Here is a 19,239-nt window from a genome sequence, read left to right on the forward strand (position 1 = left end):
TGCTCTCAGACCCCTCTCCTTGCTCTCAGACCCCTCTCTCAGACCCCTCTCCTTGCTCTCAGAGCCCTCTCCTTGCTCTCAGACCCTTCTTTTCGGGTCTAAGGCCAAGCAGGCCAGAGGGACACCACAGAGACCCTGGTTTGGGATCTCGTGGGATCAACATTCCTCACTCAGCACATTTCACAGCAAAAAAAAAAAAAAAAAATGAAACCCCAAACTGGAAGGAACCTTCCGAGTCCTCACCTGTGAAGAGGGGGCTGAACACAACCGGGGAAAAGGCACTTTGAGTTCTTGTCAGTCTGTGTTTCCTGTTGGGAACAAGAAAAAACGGGGTGAGCAGAAGAAAACACCCCTTGTTTGCCCTTCTCAGCCCAGGAGGGACCTTGTCCCTCCTTCCCAGCAGCTCCATCCAGCCCAACCCCACTCCCAGAGCAGGGCTTTGGCCGAAGTAGGGCAGGCCCAGGAGAGCTGGGGCTCCGTCCTGCCACAAAGCAAATCCCTAAGGAGGTAATTAATGGAGCCCTTGGAAAGAAAAGCCCAAGCAAGTCCAGCAGCCAGAGCCAAGGAGCTGTTTCACAACAGACCTCACGCTGCTGCCCTGGCTTGGGCATTGCCAAATTCCTTGGACAAACAGGTTGGGTCCCTGAGCAATCCGGGGCTGTGCCTGGAGCGTGGCTGTGCCTTTGGAGGCCACCAAAATACAGGGGGAGGGGAGGGCAGCTAAACCCAGAGATCCCAAAAGAGGTGGAAACAGCTAAAACCACCCCTCTGGTGACTGCCAGGGGTACCAGCAATCCCGTGAAGTCGCTTCCCAGCTGGTTTCATAGCAATGCTGTGCTCTCCCCACTCCTTCCAGCACCTTTCCTCCTGAATGTTAAAGGGGATCTTCCCACATCCAGGCAGAGAAAACACTGAGGCACAGAGCATGGAACTCCCACAGCGTGAATCCAGGGCTGGGGTGAGCCAACTTCTCTTCTTTGTGCCCAGACACATCGCTTTTATTCACACTTTTAATGTTACCTGCTCACCAATAAAAACACCGAGAGCTCTCACCACCATCCTGGCAGAGCTGAGTTAATGGTTGGACTCAATGAACCACAAAGCCTTTTCCAACCTAAATGATCCCAGGATTCTCTATAAAACCCCATTAAAACGTGTGGAAGTGTTTTGATTTCGAGCCTCTCACACCTATTCGAGGTTGGGTTGTTTTGGGTTTTTTTTCCCCCCCTCAATTCACCAATTATCATCCACACCCAAAATTACACTTCTGGACTAATACCAACCAACCTTAACATGCAGTGACAGCTCTGCTCCCACCCACCAAGGCAGCCAGAAAGGAACATTTTCCTGTCACCAAAACAGCTCCATTTCATGCCAAGATTTCACAGCCTCGATTTCCCAGATTTCCCATTTCATCAGCAACAGGGAGAGAGCAAGAAACGGTTCCCATGGACCAAATCTTCCGCTTCCCAACTCCAGTCTCCCCCCAGAAAACCTATTCCACACTTCTCACGTTCTGCTGGGTCCCAATTCCACGCACACAAATCTGGGAAATGCCTGGAGCTCCAGAAAAATCAGGATTTTAGGGTCACCAACACAACCAACTGATAAATTCGGGTACCGACCTGGCAGGTGAGTGGTGGCAGCTGCCTGAGCTTGTGCCCAACCCTGCCCCCTTTCCCTCCAACCTCCTCTGCTGCACAAATTCCTCCCCAAAATAGGCAGTTTTGCTACTTTAACCTTTAAATCCCAACTCCCAGGCCCTGGGTGAGGAGCCACGTGTTGGTGTTTCCGTCCATATTTAGTTTCTTGCAGGTCAGCAGAGCCCAGTTATGGATTTTGGACAACAGGGCTGGTTTTCTTCCAAACTGCTGCTGCAGGTGAGGGGGAAAAGCTGCACCCAGCTGGCTCCAGGGCTGGCAGCACCATGGGAAGGTGGGCAGGAATCCTGCTTATCCGAGCCCAAACAGCAGGAATTCTGCCTCTTGGGGATGTTTAAAAGTTAAATAACCAGCCACAGACCAAGGGAGCAGCTTCAGCTCCCTTGTCAGGGACAAGAGTTTGGGAACAAGCAGAGGCAGGAGTCGACCCAAAAGTTATATCCACAGGAACCACCAAATCCACGGGCTCATGGAGAGCACCAGTTCCATCCCACATCCATGGGGGCCTCAGGTCAGGAGGCAACAACCTCCAGCTCTCAGCAGAACCCAGGGAAGGTGCTGACTCGTCCTTGTCCCACCAGCAGGGGAGCAAAAGCATCGTTAATAACTGCCCTCATCATCAGGATGGGATTCCTGGAATTGGGAGGAGCAGAGTCCTCTCTGAACCACAAGAGTTGCTGCATCAGGCACCTTGAAGTAACCTTTGCTTAAAAAATGTCTAATTAGTGCAAGGAGCTGCATGAGAAGTGACCAGTAAAGTGACCACTGAAGTGACCATCCAGCTCCCTGACCAAGAGAAGATCCAGGCAGCAATTCCCAAGTGTTTTTCTGCTCCCCAGCCCTCCCTCCCAGCTCTCCACCACCTGATCCCTGCCCTGGGAGGTCCCAGGACTCCTCCAATTAACCACAAGCCCATTAGCAAACATTATGTCATTACAGGCACCTCGTTTGAGGCCCATTTAGTCCTTTGCCGGGAACTGTCTAAAGCTGCTCCAACCCCACGTGCCAGGGGAGGCTCCTCGGGGGCACAGGAGCTCCAGAAAGGACTCAACCCCTGCCCAGCTGCAGGGCTGGGAGCTGCCACCTCCCAACCCATCCTCTGCTTCAAAGGGGAGCTCGTTCCGAGGTAATTTGGGCCTGCCCTGGCTGCCTGCGGGGCTCTGTCACCACCACCCCAGGTCGGCACCTCCAGCCTGGAGAAAAGCTTCCTGCTCATCCCCCAGCAGGTCCTTGGCTGCAGGAGGAGGGAACACACCCCAAAAATCCCCACGGGAGGATAATGAACCCTGCAGGGAAAGGGCTGTGCTGCAACACTGAGTCCATCCAGTTATCCCGAGCTGCTCCCAGGCTGCTGCCCAGACCTGGGCAGGCTCTCCCGGCCTCCTCCGTGAGGGATTTCGGTTCTGCTGCTGGGAATGTCATGGAAGGTGGTTTCTGGACAATGCAGTGGGTACAGAGCAGCTCTGTGCCCTCCACAGCTGGTACCAAACAGCTGGAACACGAGGCTGATGGAACAGGGGGACACATGGGGGTCCCACAGTAGATCCCAGGATTTGTCCCTCCATCCCAGCCAACGTCTGGCTGCCCATTATTCCTCCTGCCACGTCCTGCACGGAGCACCAGGAGGGAGAGCAGAGCCCCCAGAGCAGCACCCACCACCCCCGAGGCCACTGGAGCCTCAGGAAATGACCCTGCAGGATGTGGGAAGTGAGAGGGAACTCCAGTCCCTTGGATCCAGCACAGTCTCACCAGAGGGGACAGCGCTTTCCCTGCACCTGCAGCATCCCGGGGCTCCAGTGGCTCCCACAAGCCACCCATCACCTCATCAGTCATGGAAAAATGAAGGATGGAAAAGCCCTCCAAGATCAGCAAGTCCAACTTTCGACCAAATCCCACCAGGGCCACTAAACCGTGTCCCCAAGTGCCACATCCACGTGTTTTTTGAACGCTTCTATGGATGGTGATCCCACCACTTCCGTGGGCAGCCTGTTCCAGAGCCTGACGACCCTTTCCATGATGAAATTTTCCCTAATATTCCAACTGAACCTCCCTTGGCACAACTTGGAGCCGTTTCTTCTTGTCCTGTCCCTTGTTCCCTGGGAGCAGAGCCTGATCCCCCCCCGGCTCCCCCCTCCTGTCAGGGGGTCGCAGAGCCAGAAGGTCCCCCCTGAGCCTCCTTTTCTCCAGGCTGAGCCCCCCCAGCTGCTCCTCACAGGACTGATGCTCCAAGCCCCGCTCCTGGTCCTGCTCCCAGATGTTTCTCCACCGTCCCCACTGCAGATGCAAGGCTGGAGCGGCGTGTCCCTGCTCCACCAGCCCCTCCGGCCGTGCTCGTGCGAGCACCGAGGCCTCGCCGCTTCTCTGAGAGGCCGGATCCCAGCTCGGAGCCGGTGTTTTGTGTCACCCTCCAGCGAGGCATCGCAGCACCGGCTCCCCATCCCCGCCGACCGCAGGAACAGCCCCATCCCATCGCCCCGGCCCTCCGCACCCGCGCCCCCCGTACCTGCCCGTCTCCTGCTCCCGTCCGCGGGCCCCGCACACGTCGGTGAGGCTCCCGGCCGAGGTGGCGGCGGCGCTGGCGGCATCCCCGGCGGCCGAGCCCCCGCTGCAGCTCTTGGTGCGGAAGAGGCGGCTGAGGCGGATCCTGAGCGAGCCCTTCCTGCCGCCGGGGCCGGTGGCGGTGCCCGCGGGGGCTGCGGGCTGCGGCGCGGGGCCGGGGGCTGCTCTGCGGGCGGCCCCGCGCCCGGGGGACCCCGGCTCGTCCTCGGAGCCGCTGCCCGCCTCGTCGGGCTCCAGCGCCTCCAGCACCAGCAGCGCATCGCTCGTCTCCTCCCCGGCGGGCGGCCCCAGGCACGGGCAGGGGGGTCCCGCCGCCGCCGCCGCCCCCTTCGCCCCCAGCCCCGGCGGCGGCCGCAGCCCCAGCGCCGCCAGCTGCAGCTCCAGCCCCCCCTGCGCCGCCCCCCAGCCCGACACCGCCGCCGCCGCCGCCGCCTTGGGCTCCAGCGCGCAGCGGTGCCGCGGGCACAGCTCGGCCCCGCCGCCCCCGGGGACCCCCCCTGCCACCGCCGCCGCCGCCGCCGCCGCCGCCGCCGCCGCCGGGCCGCCGTCCTCGCCGGGCCGCCCCTCGGCCGCCGCGTTGCGGAAAACCATCAGCTGCGGCCGCGGCCCGCCGGGCACCGACAGCCGCCCGCCCGCGCCGGGCACCGCGCCCGCCGCGCCGGCACCGGCACCGGCACCGCCCGCCGCGCCCGCCTCCGGCCCGGGGCCATAGCCCAGCAGCCGGCTGAGCACCCGGTACGAGGCCGCGGCCGCCGCCGCCGCATCCCCGTCGCGCTGCATGGCTACGGCCGCCGCATGGCCCGCGGGCACCGGCACCGGGACGGCCACCGGGACATGCACCGGCACCGGCCGCCGCCGCCGCCCTCGCACGGCCGCGGAGCCCCCCCGGCCCGGCCCGCCCCGCGCCGCCGCCGCCGCTCCCGCTCCGCCCCCGCGCTTCCGCCGCTGGCCGCGCCCCCCCGGCCCCGGTCCCGCCTCTCCCGGTGGTTTCGGTCACGCCCCGGTGTGTGGATGTTGTCCATCCCCGGCCCCGAGCCCCCCGTGCGCACGTGGAGGGGCCGCGGGGACGCGGTGGGAGCGCCGGGATGCGCTCCGAGCACCGGGACCTCCTTCCGAGCACCGGGATGCGCTCCGAGCACCGGGATGCGCTCCGAGCACCGGGATGCGCTCCGAGTACCGGGATGCACTCCGAGCCCCCGCGCCCACCGACTGCCCCGACACCCGCGGGCGGCCCCGGCTCCGAGCCCCGGCACCCACGAGCGGGATTTGGGGGGCACGGAGGGTGGGATAGGGGGGCAGCGGGGACACCCGGAGACGAAGCTCCGGCCGCGACCCAGGGGACTCGTTCCCCATCCCGGTACAGCTGCAGGGGAAACTGAGGCACGGAGGCACCGTCACCTTCACATTGCGAGCCCCGCACGGCTCTTTCGCGGCTCTTGCCCCGTTTGTCGCCCCACCGGAGGAGCGGGGATGGGGTCCAGCGCTCTCCACACCTGCCCGGGGCTGGTGGAAAGGGAGGTCACCGTTGCTTCAGGCCGGGGAGGGGGGAAGCTGAGCACCTCCCGTGCCTCAGTTTCCCCTGTGTAACCACGGCAGTGCTGCGCGGGACCCAGGACATCACACTTGGAGGGTGGGTTTCGGACCCTGCTCGCGCCCATCCCCATCCCGCACCCACCCCCGCAGCCCCACAGGGACATCCCGGGTGGGTGACAACCCCCGTTCCCACCCCATGGCCGGGGGGGGTGCGGGCACTGCGGGACTGGATCCCTGGACCATCTGGGGACCCCGCGGGCGCCCTGCTCCCCCCCCGGCTGCCGAGGGGACTGGGATACCGGCAGGAAAATTCCCGTTCCCGTTGCCATGGCTTCCCATCAGGATGCTCTTGCATCACGGTCAGCCCGAGGGGCCGGGGTGCGGGGGTCCCCCCGGGGGCTCGGCGCAGGGTCCCCCCGGGGCTCGGGGCGGGGGGCTCCGGGGCAGCGCTGCGGCCCGAGCGGGAGCGCGGGGGCGGGCGGGGGGGCTCCGGGCAGCGCCAGCCGCTGAACACGGTTTGGAGCCGGTGACGTCTGCTCCGGCATCGCCGAGGGAGGAGAACGGGCGGCAGAGCGCGGGGCCGGCTCCGGGCAGCGCGGGGGTCCCTGCCGGCCATGCGCCCCCCGGGCCGGCCGGGGGGGCCGCCGGGGGACGGGGGGCTCCGCTGAGCCCCAGCCATGGAGCCGCGCCGCTGGCCGCTGCTCTGGGGCGTCCGCGCGGTGCTGGTGCACCTCACCGTGCTCACGGCGGGGCAGCGCCCGCAGGAGAGACCCCCGCGGCCGGCGGGATGGTCGCCGGGCCCCTCATCCTCGTGGGCGCCCACCCTGGAGCCGGGAGCGCCGGGGGACGCCGAGGGCTCGGCGGCAGCGCTGGCGTTCCTGCGCACGGGGGATGCCCAGCGCCTGGCCCGGGCCAACTGCAGCGGGGGGGTCGCGGCGGGACCCCCCGGCCCGGGGCCCCCCCCGGCCCTGCGAGCCGCCCTCCGGGCCGCCCCCGAGGCGCTGGCACACACCGCCAACTTCCTCAACATGCTCTTCCAGACCAACGACATCCGCGAGGCCAGCGTGGCCGAGGACGTGGAGTGGTACCAGGCGCTGGTCCGCAGCCTGGCCGAGGGGCACCCGTGGGTGCGCCGGGCCGTGCTGGCCCTCGACGCCCACCCGCTGGCCCCCAAGCCCCGGCTGATGCTCCAGGCCACCAAGGGGGACGGGCAGATCCTGCTGCAGGACGTCTCGGCCTCCGCCCCCAGCCTGGGCAACCTCAGCTGGGACAACGAGTGGTTCAACGCCCTCAAGTCCCAGCAGACCCCCCAGCTCCGCAAGCGCGTGCTCAGCAACGACCTGCGCAGCATGGAGACCCCCAAGTGGCAGCGGGGGGACAGCTACGTGGGGGACCCGGGCCACGTGAGGTGGTCGCCGCCGTTCCTGGAGTGCCGGGAGGGCAGGTTCCTGCCCGCCTGGGCGGTCACGCTCTCCTCCGCCTTCTACGGGCTCAAGCCAGACCTCAGCCCCGAGTTCAAGTAAGTGGAGCCCGGAGGGGCTGAGGAGGGGGTTGTTAAGAGGGCTGGGGGGTGCCCCGTGTGTGTGCTGGAGGGTGCAGCTGGAGGTGTCACCCCGGGGTGTGCCAGCACCCTGCCTGTGTCCCTCGGGGGGGGGTGTGAGCGCTGCACGTGTGTGTTTGCACATCCCCGGGCACGGAGGTGACCCCTGCCCTCCCTTGGTACCCCCTTGTGCTGCCCACCTTGTGCTGCCACCCCCAGACCCCCCTGTCACGGCCGTGCTGGGGGTGGGTGAGCCAGGCTGGCACCCCTCCTGGGAGCTGGGGATCTCCAGACACGGCTCCGAGGGGGAACATCCCTGTCCGGGGGTCTGGGGACGTTGCTGACACCTCACATCATCCCCCCCCAGTCCCCACACCAGTGCCAGCCCAGAGACAGCGGTGGGGCACGGCCACGCTGGGTGGGAGGCACGGGGTGGGCCCACACGACCCCCGGGGCTGACCCCATCCCTCTGCACAGGGGTGTGGTGCGGGTGGACGTGGAGCTGCGGGATGTGGCCATCGACCAGTGCGCCAGCGGGCCGGGCTGGTTCTCTGACACACATCGCTGTGACCTCAACAGCACCCAGGTACCCTGCACCCCATCCCTGCCCCCGGCAGGGCTGGGGCACCCCCACACCCCATCCCTGCACCCACCAGGGCTGGGGCACCCCCACACCCCATCCCCGCACCCACCAGGGCTGGGGCACCCCCACACCCCATCCCTACACCGGGCAGGGCTGGGGTACCCCCACACCCCATCCCTACACCGGGCAGGGCTGGGGTACCCCCACACCCCATCCCTGCACCCACCAGGGCTGGGGCACCCCCACACCCCATCCCTGCACCCACCAGGGCTGGGGCACCCCCACACCCCATCCCTGCACCCACCAGGGCTGGGGCACCCCCACACCCCATCCCCATCCCCAGCAGGGCTGGGGCACCCCCACACCGAACCACCCCCGGGCTGCCCCTGCCCCGTGTCCCTCCCTCCGGGCTGAGCTTTATCCTCTCCCGGCCGATCCATCTGCTTCGTTCAGCTGCTCCCGCACCGCAGCGAGGGGTTTATTGTGCAAATCTTCCCTCCCCACCGCCAGCCTCGGGCGTGTGACCCGGCCGCTCCCTGCCCGGGCACCGCGGGCACGGCGGGCACGGGGGTTGGCAGCCGCTGGGCACATCACCCCAACTCCCCCATCCCCTCTGCCGGCGCCCACCCGGGGATGCCCGAGCACTTCAGGGCTTGGCTCCACCATCAGCACCCCCAGCCAGGGCAAACCCCACCTCCTCCCAGCTTTGGAGTCCCACCCCGGCGGCCCAAAACTGTCCCCACGTGGGAAAGGCGTCACCGGCCGCTGTTTCCTGCCAGCGGTGCCCTCCGGAGGGACGGGCTCAGTGCCGGGCATCCCTCCAGAAAACAACAATGCCCAGCAGGGCCGCCAGCACGGCCCGTTCGGGGCAGGATGCGCCGGGGGGGGGGGGATTAGGGAGCAGTGCCTGGCCTGGCACTGCCGTCACGGCTGGGCAGGATTAGGGCGCTCGGCTGCATTAGGTGTCCATTTAGGTTTTAGGGAGGGATTTGGGGCCAAGCTCTGGCTTTTAATTCTGAAATGTTTAACCACTGATTCGTCCTGAGCGTGGGGGGGAGGATGGTGTGGGGTCAGGTAGCCGTGAGCTGGGGGCTGCTGGAGCCCCTGGGGCTGGGGGGATGCAGGGATGGGGGGAACACACGGGGTGGGGGACAAACCCTTGCCCTCCTGAGTGTCTCAGCCTGTCTCCTTCAGTGTGTGCCCCAGGAGAGCCGTGGCTTCGTCCTCGGGAGGTACCTGTGCCGGTGCAGGCCGGGCTTTTACGGGGCCGGCGGAGTGGCCAGCGGTGCCTGGGCAGGTGGGTGCCGTGCCAGGCCCCGGGGGGCCTCGTTTCACCCAGTTTTACCCATGGATACAGCAGTGGGATCCAGGGATGGGGGGCTTTGGGAAGCCAGAACGTGCACCCTGGCATGGGAAGTGCCACCAAGCCCTGGGTTGTGGTGATTTCACCTGCATGAGGTGATTCCCCCTGGACGTGGTGATTCCCCCTGGACATGGTGGTTCCCCCTGGATGTGGTGATTCCCCCTTGATGTCGTGGTTCCCCCTGGATGTGGTGGTTCCCCCTGGACATGGTGGTTCCCCCTGGACGTGGTGATTCCCCCTGGACGTGGTGATTCCCCCTTGATGTCATGGTTCCCCCTGGACATGGTGGTTCCCCCTGGACGTGGTGATTCCCCCTTGATGTCATGGTTCCCCCTGGATGTGGTGGTTCCCCCTGGATGTGGTGGTTCCCCCTGGATGTGGTGGTTCCCCCTGGGTGCAGTGGTTCCACCCTGCCCTCACTGTGTCCCCAGGGCCGGACGGGGGGTCCCGCCTGGCATGCTGGCCCTGCCGCCCGGGCTGTGCCACCTGCGAGGATGACAAGCCGTGCCTGATCCAGGAGGACCCGGTGCTGCGGGCGGCCGTGCTGTCGTGCCAGGCCTGCTGCATGCTGGCCATCTTCCTCAGCATGCTCGTCTCCTACCACTTCAGACGGAGCAAGGCAAGGTGTCCCCGAGTCCTCCCCCTCCGCCGTGACCCCCTGCCCTGCTCCCCTCCCACGCCAAACCCTGCAGTCTCAGGGAGGGGGATCCCCCTGCCCTGGCTCCATCCCCTCTGGGCACCAGCCGAGGCTCTGGGCTGCACCCTCACACCTCTGTCCCTGCAGAGGATCCGGGCATCGGGAATCATCCTCCTGGAGACCATCCTCTTTGGATCCCTCCTCCTCTACTTCCCCGTGAGTATCCAGCTGTTCCCCGGAGCTGAAAACCTCCGGGATGGAGTTCACAGGATGGAACTGCCCCAAGCAGGGCACGGGCACGGCTCCACCTAATTGTTAATTTTGCTGGCGCGGTCCCTGGGGGCTGCGGTATAAACCTTCTCAGAAAACCAAATCCCTTTTCTCCTGCTGGCTGCGGGAATTAATCCCTGCCCAAATCCCCTCTCCCTCCCGCACGAGCTGCCGTGGCGGGTGCCGCGGGGTCAAGGGGAGGGGAGGGGGGTGCTTGGCTTTGAAAGCAGGTGATTTCCGAGGCTCTGGAGGTGGGACCCACGCCGTGCCATCCGTGATCCCTGCCTCCCACCTCTCCAGGTGTTCATCCTGTACTTCAAGCCGAGCATCTTCCGCTGCATCGTCCTGCGCTGGGTGCGGATGCTCGGCTTCGCCACCGTCTACGGCACCATCACCCTCAAGCTGTACAGGTACCCAGGGCGGGGGGCTCGGGGCTCGGGACCCCCGTGCTGAGGGGTTTGGGTGGTCGGGATCCCCCTAATGGGGAGCAGCGGGGTGGTCTGGACTCCCACAGTGAGGGGATGTGGGTGCTCGGGACCCCTGCAGAGGAGAGGTTTAGATGCTCAGGACTCCTGCAGTGGGGGGGTTTGGATGCTCAGGACCCCTGCAGTGGGGAGGTTTAGATGCTCAGGACCCCTGCAGCGGGGGGATTTGGGTGCTCAGGACCCCCATGGTGAGTGGGTCTGGGTGCTCAGCACCCCCACGGCAGGGAGGGCCGGGGGCTCACCCCTGTGCCCCCCCCAGGGTGCTGAAGGTGTTCCTGTCCCGCTCGGCCCAGCGGGCGCCCTACGTGTCGAGCGGGCGGGTGCTGAAGTTGCTGGCGCCCATCCTGCTCCTGGTGCTGTGGTTCCTGGCGGCCTGGACCATCGGGATGCTGGAGAACGTCAGCAAGAACATCCCGCTGGTGATCCGCACCCAGACCACCCACGGGCTGCACTTCTACATCTGCGGTCACGACTGCTGGGACTACATGATGGTCATTGGTGAGACCACCCCCAGGGCACCCCGGGGGTCCCCACAGCCCTACATGATTGATGGTCATCAATGAGACCACCCCCAGGGCACCCCGGGGGTCCCAACAGCCCTACATGATGGTCATCAATGAGACCACCCCCAGGGCACCCCGGGGGTCCCCACAGCCCTACATGATTGATGGTCATTGGTGAGACCACCCCCAGGGCACCCCAGGGGTCCCCACAGCCCCAGGACCCCCTCCCCTAAATGTGCCGTGCAGGGTTTCCGTTTCCTTGTCCCATTTAATCTGCTCCAAGGAGGGGTTCCCATCACCCTGGCCCTGGGTAAATCACCTGGGGCAGCTCTTGAGTCCCAGAGGTCTTTGGAAAGGCCGTGCCAAGGGGTGATCCAGACCCAGCACATTCCAACAGCACCCGGGGTGAACGTGCCGGGCTGGATGCGGTGGGGTCCTGCCGGGCAGCAGCACCCATGGGTGCCCCCCAGAAGACGCAGGGTGCCAGGGCTGGGTGCTCAGCATCGCTCCCTGCTCTGCCCCACAGCCGAGATGCTGTTCCTGCTGTGGGGCAGCTTCCTGTGCTACGCCACCCGGGCCGTGCCCTCCGCCTTCCACGAGCCCCGCTACATGGGCATCGCCCTCCACAACGAGCTCATGATCTCCGCTGCCTTCCACGTGGTCAGGTAGGACACGGGGCCCAGGAGGGGCTGGGAATGGCGACTCCCATCCCTGGAGATGCTCAGGGACCGTCCCCAAGCAGGGGGGAGCCGTGGATCGCCAGGCAGGGGGAAGCCGTGGGGTCTGGGGGTGGGGAGGGGGCTGTGGGTGCCTTGGTGGGACCTGGCACTGCCCTTCTCGCCCCTTCCAGGTTCATCATCATCCCCTCCCTGCATCCTGACTGGACTCTGCTCCTCTTCTTCGCTCACACCCACGGCACCGTCACCATGACCCTGGCCCTGCTCTTTATCCCCAAGGTACCGTGTCCCAGGAAGGGAACGGAGCTGGGAAGGGGCTGGAGCAGCTGGGGGAGCTGGGGGGGCTCAGCCTGGAGAAAAGGAGGCTCAGGGGGGACCTTCTGGCTCTGCAACTCCCTGACAGGAGGGGGGAGCCAGGGGGGGGTCGGGCTCTGCTCCCAGGGAACAAGGGACAGGAGGAGAGGGAACGGCCTCAAGTGGCACCAGGGGAGATTTGGCTCAGATTTGGGGGGAAATTTCTTAATGGAAAGGGTTGTAAAGCCTTGGAATGGGCTGCCCAGGGAAGGTGGTGGAATCACCATCCCTGGAAGCGCTCAAAAATACGTGGATGTGGCACCTGGGGACACGGTTTAGTGGGGACACGGGTTACAGGCTGGCCTCGGTTTTAGAGGGCTTTTCCCACCCTGGTGATTCCACGATTCCAACGCTCAGCCCAGGGACTCTGGGAGCTGGGGCTGGGGTCCCCTGGTGCTTCAGGGACCCCTCGGTGAGTGCCCTCTCCTGGCCCCCCCCAGTTCCTGCACAGGGGCTCTCCGCTGCGGGAGGAGATCACGGCCGAGGTGTACGAGGACGAGCTGGACATGCGGCGCTCGGGCTCCTGCCTGAACAGCAGCATCGCGTCCGCCTGGAGCGAGCACAGTCTCGACCCCGATGACATTCGGGTGGGTGGCACACTCAGGACCTTCTTTTGACGCTGGTTGTGCAGAGTAAGAGGTGCCTTTCGCAATCTTTTCCTGATGCAAAGCGAAGGGGGGGGGAGAAGGGGGCACAGGGTGACCCTCCCCGGGCGGGCAAACCCTCTGTGTGACCCGGGCTGGAGGGGACGGGCAGGGCGGGAAGGGGGGGGGGGTTTGGGGACGCGGGGGCAGCCTGGGCGGTTTGGGGGGGGGGCTTTTTTTTACATCCCCCACTTTACGTGCCCTCCTCTCTCCTCTCCCTCTGCGCCCGGCGCAGGAGGAGCTGAAGAAGCTCTACCGGCAGCTGGAGGTGCACAAGACGTGGCGGATGGCGACCAACAACCCCCACCTGCCCAGGAAGCGCAGCTCCCGCCGCAGCCTCGCCCGCTCCATCCTGCGCCGCGGGGCCGAACCGCCCGAGGCCCCGTCCCGCCGGAGCAGCGCCGGGGACCGCGGGAGCATCCCGGGCCGCCGCGGCTCCTCCGCCAGGCGCCCGCTGGACGCCGGCGGCACCGGCGTGAGGATGCGGGACGAGGGATCCCGGCGCCGCTCCTCGGCCCTGCGCAAGTCCCGCAGCTCCGAGGGGCCCCCCCGAGGGTCGCCCGGCCCCGGCATCCTCCCCGCCGAGGAGCCCTCGCCGGGGAGGGAGGAGATGGACGTGACCTTGGAGCGATCCGACAGCGACTCCCTGGACGCCGCCCCGCTCGTGTGCAAGTCGGCCAGCGCCCAAAACCTGTCGGGGCACTGGCAGAGACCCCCGGCCCGGGCGCCCGCCCTGCAGAAGTCACACAGCGTCGTCACCGGGGCGCGGGAGGAGGCCCTGCTGGCGGCCAGCAGAGCCGCCCGGGAGGGCTGGCACAGCAGCAGGCAGCTCTCAGCCCCGGCCTCGAGGCACCCTCCCGGCCGTGCCCCTCCCGGGGACGCCGGGAAGGCCAAAATCCCCGGCAAGAGCTGCTCCCAGGAGGACACGTCCCCCCTGGGCGATGCCAAGGTGCAGAAACACGTCACCTACGCGCCCACCAAGAGCGTCAGCATCGACAGCGCCCACCCGCCCAGGAAGGTGCGGGTGGCCGTGAGGAAAACGCCCCCCGTGCCCCCCGTCCGCTACGAGAGCCTGGGGAGGCACTCGGTGCCCGCTGGGGACTCCCTGGAGCCGGCGGAGCCACCGCGGGACCCCCCGGCACCGGCGGGAGAGGCGGAGGGGACACCGGAGGGGACACCGGAGGGACACCCGGGGCGCTCGTCCCCCCCCGCGGGGAAGGGCGGGCTGCTGAGCCCACCCCCCATCTCGGCACAGGTCTGTCCCTGGGAGCTGATCCAGGACGAGATCCTGAGCAGGAAACAAAAAGCCGCCGAGGCAGCAGACTCGGGGAGCGCCGGTGACACGGAGACCCCCGAGCCCAAACCGCCCCCCGCCAAGACCTTCCGGAGCCTGGGCCTGGCCATCAAAGCCCTGAACCGCTCCCGGGGGAAGAGCGTCCTCAGAGGGAGGAGGGAGAGCGAGGGGAGCTTCAGGAAGAGGGGGAGCAGCAGGAGGGAGAAGTCCAGCCTGGCCGAGGCTTCAGCCACGTCCCTCGGGGGGACCGGCCCGGCCCCCCCTGCCAAAAGCCCCGAGGGGGGCAGGCAGAGGCCAGAGCCCCCCAGCCGTGGGTACACGGTGCCCTGCCAGCACAACAACAACGCTGCCACCCCCGGGGAAGCCACGGGCTGGGGGGACAGCGGGACAGAAGGACACTGGGACGGTCTGGCGCCAGGGACAGCTGGTGGGGATGAAGTGGCAGAGCAGCCCAGTGGGAAAACACAGGTGGAGCCCCAGGAAGGGGATGGGGCTCCTGGGGCGGATCCAGGGAAGGATGCTCCTGCAGTGGATCCAGGGAAGGATGCTCCTGCAGTGGATCCAGGGAAGGATGCTCCTGCAGTGCATCCAGGGAAGGATGCTCCTGCAGTGCATCCAGGGAAGGATGCTCCTGCAGTGCATCCAGGGAAGGATGCTCCTGCAGTGGATCCAGGGAAGGATGCTCCTGCAGTGCATCCAGGGAAGGATGCTCCTGCAGTGCATCCAGGGAAGGATGCTCCTGCAGCGCATCCAGGGAAGGATGCTCCTGCAGTCACGCTGGAGGAAGGAACAGCCAAAGGGCTCCAGAGGACCAGCGGGTCCATCCAGCCCCAGGAGCACACGGAGGAGGAGCAGCCACCTGCAAAGCCCGCCCCAAGCAGCCCCCAGCCCTCCACCACCAGCGTGCAGGGAGAGGCCAGGGGGAAGCCGGGGGCTGGGGCTTTTCCCCCAGGATCCCTTGGAATCCCAGCGGGAAGGGGAGCCCTGCTGCGCCAAGAGGCCGTTGCTTCCCGGGAGGACGGGGGGCTCCTGGTGGGTGAGGAGAGCCCGGCCAAGGTGCTGGAAAAGGGGAGCAGCCAAGCTGAGCCCCTCGGTCCTGGGGGGAGCCGGGACACTGCCAGAGCCTGGGATGCAGCGGGGAAAGCTGGGAGTGTGCCCAAACCTTCATCCCATGGATCCGTGGACAGCACAAAGGCCACCATCTGTCCGTGGGAAGTGGAGGATGAGCCACGTCCTAGAACAGAAATCTGCCCCTGGGAAGAGGCTGCAGCTCCAGCAGGGAAGGAGGGATTGAGGCAGGACACCTCCAAAAGGGAAGGCAAGCCAGGATCCAGAGGAGTGGGAGATACCAAAGCAAGGACGGGCGGCCGTTGGGAACAGCGCGGGGACACCGGGATGTTTGCAGAGCTCGTCAGGAAAAGCCTGGAAAAAGCTGAGTCCAAGAAATCCCAGAGTATGGAGAGCATAAAGGAGGAGATCTGTCCCTGGGAGAGCCTGGGCACCGAGAAGCCCCCGGAACAACCCCCTGCCAGGAGCACAGCACTGCCCAAATCACCTTCCAAGAAATCCCAGAGCACGGAGAGCCTGAAGGCAGAGATCTGTCCTTGGGAGGATCAGGAGCCCAAATCCAGTGACAAAGCCAACATCTGTCCCTGGGAAGGGGCTGAACCTCCATCAGGTAAAGAGAAACTCAGACCATCCACTGTGAGCAAAAGCCCTTCTGCAAGTCGGGGTCTCTTGAAAGAAACTGGAGTTGGTGCATCTGGAAAGGAGGAGAAAGCAAAGAGAGACCGGGAGTCCGTCTGTCCCTGGGAGAGCACAGACATGGAGCAGCCACAGGCCAAACCCCACACTGGGAGCATACAGCCATCAAAGAAATCAGCAGAGATCTGTCCCTGGGAGGATCAGGAGCCCAAATCCAGTGACAAAGCTGAAATCTGTCCCTGGGAGAGCACGGAGCAGCCCCCGGGCAAAGCCCGTGCAGGGAGCACAGAGCCTTCCAAGAAATCCCAGAGCAAGGAAAGCCTGAAGGCAGAGATCTGTCCTTGGGAGGATCAGGAACCCAAATCCAGTGACAAAGCTGAAATCTGTCCCTGGGAAGGGGCTGAACCTCCCTCCCAGCAGCCAAAGGCAAAGCAGGTTTCCCAGGGGGGCTCCAGGGGGGACAAGCGCATCACGCGCCAGGCAGCGCTGGCCAGCCCAGAGAGATCCCCAGGGAAGGGCAGCAGGGACAGGGAGGCTGTGTGTCCCTGGGAGAGCCTGGGCACACAGGAACCCTCGGGAACATCCCATGTCGTGGGCACAGGGCTGCCCAAGTCACCTTCGGGGAAATCCCAGAGCGTGGAGAGCCTGAAGGCAGAGATCTGTCCTTGGGAGGGTCAGGAGGTCAAATCCAGTGACAGGGCAGAAATCTGTCCCTGGGAGGGGGCTGAAGCTCAGCTGGAGAAAGGAGCAGCCCCAGGGAAGGACAGAGTCCCACCAAAAGAAGTGGCCACCTCCAAACCTGTGGAGAAGGGGAGCAGAGACCGTGAGTCCATCTGTCCCTGGGAGAGCACGGACATGGAGCAGCCACAGGCCAAACCCCGTGCAGGGAGCACAGAACCTTCAAAGAAATCCCAGAGCAAGGAAAGCCTGAAGGCAGAGATCTGTCCTTGGGAGGCCCAGGAGCCCAAATCCAGTGACAGAGCAGAAATCTGTCCCTGGGAGAGCACGGAGCAGCCCCCGGGCAAAGCCCGTGCAGGGAGCACAGAGCCTTCCAAGAAATCCCAGAGCACGGAGAGCCTGAAGGCAGAGATCTGTCCTTGGGAGGATCAGGAGCCCAAATCCAGTGACAAAGCTGAAATCTGTCCCTGGGAGAGCACAGACACAGAGCAGCTCCTGGGCAAAGCCCGTGCAGGGAGCACAGAGCCTTCCAAGAAATCCCAGAGCGTGGAGAGCCTGAAGGCAGAGATCTGTCCTTGGGAGGGTCAGGAGGTCAAATCCAGTGACAAAGCAGAAATCTGTCCCTGGGAGGAGACTGAACCTCAGCTGGAGAAAGCAGTGGCCCCAGGGAAGGACAGAGGCCCACCAAAGTCCTCCAAACCTGTGGAGAAGGGGAGCAGAGACCGTGAGTCCGTCTGTCCCTGGGAGAGCACGGACATGGAACAGCCACAGGCCAAACCCCACACTGGGAGCATACAGCCATCAAAGAAATCAGCAGAGATCTGTCCTTGGGAGGCCCAGGAGCCCAAATCCAGTGACAAAGCTGAAATCTGTCCCTGGGAGAGCACGGAGCAGCCCCCGGGCAAAGCCCGTGCAGGGAGCACAGAGCCTTCCAAGAAATCCCAGAGCAAGGAAAGCCTAAAAGCAGAGATCTGTCCTTGGGAGGATCAGGAGCCCAAATCCAGTGACAAAGCTGAAATCTGTCCCTGGGAGGGGGCTGAACCTCCCTCCCAGCAGCCAAAGGCAAAGCAGGTTTCCCAGGGGGGCTCCAGGGGGGACAAGCGCATCACGCGCCAGGCAGCGCTGGCCAGCCCGGAGAGATCCCCAGGGAAGGGCAGCAGGGACAGGGAGGCTGTGTGTCCCTGGGAGAGCCTGGGCACACAGGAACCCTCGGGAACATCCCATGTTGTGGGCACAGGGCTGCCCAAGTCACCTTCGGGGAAATCCCAGAGCGTGGAGAGCCTGAAGGCAGAGATCTGTCCTTGGGAGGGTCAGGAGGTCAAATCCAGTGACAGGGCAGAAATCTGTCCCTGGGAGGGGGCTGAAGCTCAGCTGGAGAAAGGAGCAGCCCCAGGGAAGGACAGAGTCCCACCAAAAGAAGTGGCCACCTCCAAACCTGTGGAGAAGGGGAGCAGAGACCGTGAGTCCGTCTGTCCCTGGGAGAGCACAGACATGGAGCAGCCACAGGCCAAACCCCGTGCAGGGAGCACAGAACCTTCAAAGAAATCCCAGAGCAAGGAAAGCCTGAAGGCAGAGATCTGTCCTTGGGAGGCCCAGGAGCCCAAATCCAGTGACAGAGCAGAAATCTGTCCCTGGGAGAGCACGGAGCAGCCCCCGGGCAAAGCCCGTGCAGGGAGCACAGAGCCTTCCAAGAAATCCCAGAGCACGGAGAGCCTGAAGGCAGAGATCTGTCCTTGGGAGGCTCAGGAGCCCAAATCCAGTGACAAAGCTGAAATCTGTCCCTGGGAAGTGGCTGCACCTCAGCTGGACAAAGGAACAGCCCCAGGGAAGGACAGAGTCCCACCAAAGCCCTCCAAACCTGTGGAGAAGGGGAGCAGAGACCGTGAGTCCGTCTGTCCCTGGGAGAGCACGGACACGGAGGATCTCTCCCTGAAAACTGTAATGGAGAAGGAGCCATCCAAGAAATCCGACAGCACGGAGAGCAGGAAATCCGAAATCTGCCCCTGGGAAGCAGCAGAGCCCACGGGGTGGGAGAAGGAAAGCTCCAAAGCAGGTGTGCACCCATGGGGAGCTGACAGAACATCCCACCCCAGGATGGGAAAGCCAAAGCCGGTGGCAGGAGCCAGCGTTGGGTCTCCAACTGCCCTGCTGGAAAAATCCAAGGGCAGCTCTGATGGGGAGGCCAAGCACAAGCCCCTGTGCCGGCTCCTGCCCAGCCTCCAGCCCCCAGGGACGGGCAGCAGCTCCAGCCCTGGCACTGGCCTGGCTGAGGTTTGTCCCTGGGAAGCAGAAGAGGCTCCATCAGCACCTGCCAAGCCCAGCACAGACACAAGGAAAAGCTCGGAGGTGTGTCCCTGGGAAGAGGAGGGTGTGGATCCCACCCCGACCCACCATGGCCAGAGCAGAGCCAGGGGGACCCCCCGGGATGGGGAGGGGGGTGAGAGGGAAACCCAGCCCGAGGTGTGCCCGTGGGATCACCAGTAGCCCCATCCCTAAATCCCAGGGCAGACGTGGCTTTCGGGGAGGGAAAGGCTGGGGCTGGAGGCTGCTCCCACCTGCAGAGCCCCCGTGCTTGGCCCGAGGTCTTTGCTGGTCCAACACCAACGTCAGGACGTGTAAATACAGCAAATAAAGGGTGTTGTTACAGAGTGTGGGCTGAGAGGCTCGTTTGTGGGGGTGGGGAAGAGCTGAGAGATCCCCCAGGAAGGGGCTGTGGAGGGAACCCAGGAATGAGGTGGTTGAGCTGCAGAGGTC

The 19,239-nt window shown here is 65.0% G+C and overlaps 2 protein-coding genes across 17 annotated transcripts; one reads left to right on the plus strand and one right to left on the minus strand.

The window, feature by feature from the left end:
• Positions 1–243: 243 nt before the first annotated feature.
• Positions 244–5,079, minus strand: SOCS7 (suppressor of cytokine signaling 7; the record flags this gene model as incomplete). Its single annotated transcript, XM_039388679.1, has 3 exons — positions 4,743–5,079; positions 4,165–4,652; positions 244–308 (listed from the first exon to the last, which is right to left on the minus strand). Coding segments are annotated over exons 1-3 (811 nt in total), but the record flags the coding sequence as incomplete, so codon positions are not given.
• Positions 5,080–6,299: 1,220 nt separating this feature from the next.
• Positions 6,300–19,136, plus strand: LOC113987175 (probable G-protein coupled receptor 179). 16 transcript variants are annotated; one of them, XM_039388677.1, is made up of 12 exons: positions 6,300–7,272; positions 7,771–7,879; positions 9,071–9,173; positions 9,671–9,858; positions 10,024–10,092; positions 10,447–10,556; positions 10,891–11,129; positions 11,661–11,799; positions 11,985–12,090; positions 12,606–12,752; positions 13,045–15,699; positions 17,305–19,136. In XM_039388677.1, the coding sequence occupies exons 1-12, from the start codon at positions 6,431–6,433 to the stop codon at positions 18,967–18,969; spliced, it is 6,372 nt and encodes a 2,123-aa protein (XP_039244611.1). In that variant the 5' UTR covers positions 6,300–6,430; the 3' UTR covers positions 18,970–19,136. The 16 variants fall into 16 exon arrangements, with proteins under 16 accessions (XP_039244611.1, XP_039244609.1, XP_039244608.1 ...); XM_039388675.1 differs by having other exon boundaries at positions 6,301–7,272; positions 13,045–16,865; positions 17,748–19,136; XM_039388674.1 differs by having other exon boundaries at positions 6,301–7,272; positions 13,045–16,464.
• The last annotated feature ends 103 nt before the right edge of the window (positions 19,137–19,239 follow it).

The sequence above is a fragment of the Pipra filicauda genome, unplaced genomic scaffold (assembly GCF_003945595.2).
Source record: "Pipra filicauda isolate LSUMZ 115617 unplaced genomic scaffold, ASM394559v2 scaffold674_size163209_pilon, whole genome shotgun sequence".
In the NCBI taxonomy this organism is placed as follows: Eukaryota; Metazoa; Chordata; class Aves; order Passeriformes; family Pipridae; genus Pipra; species Pipra filicauda.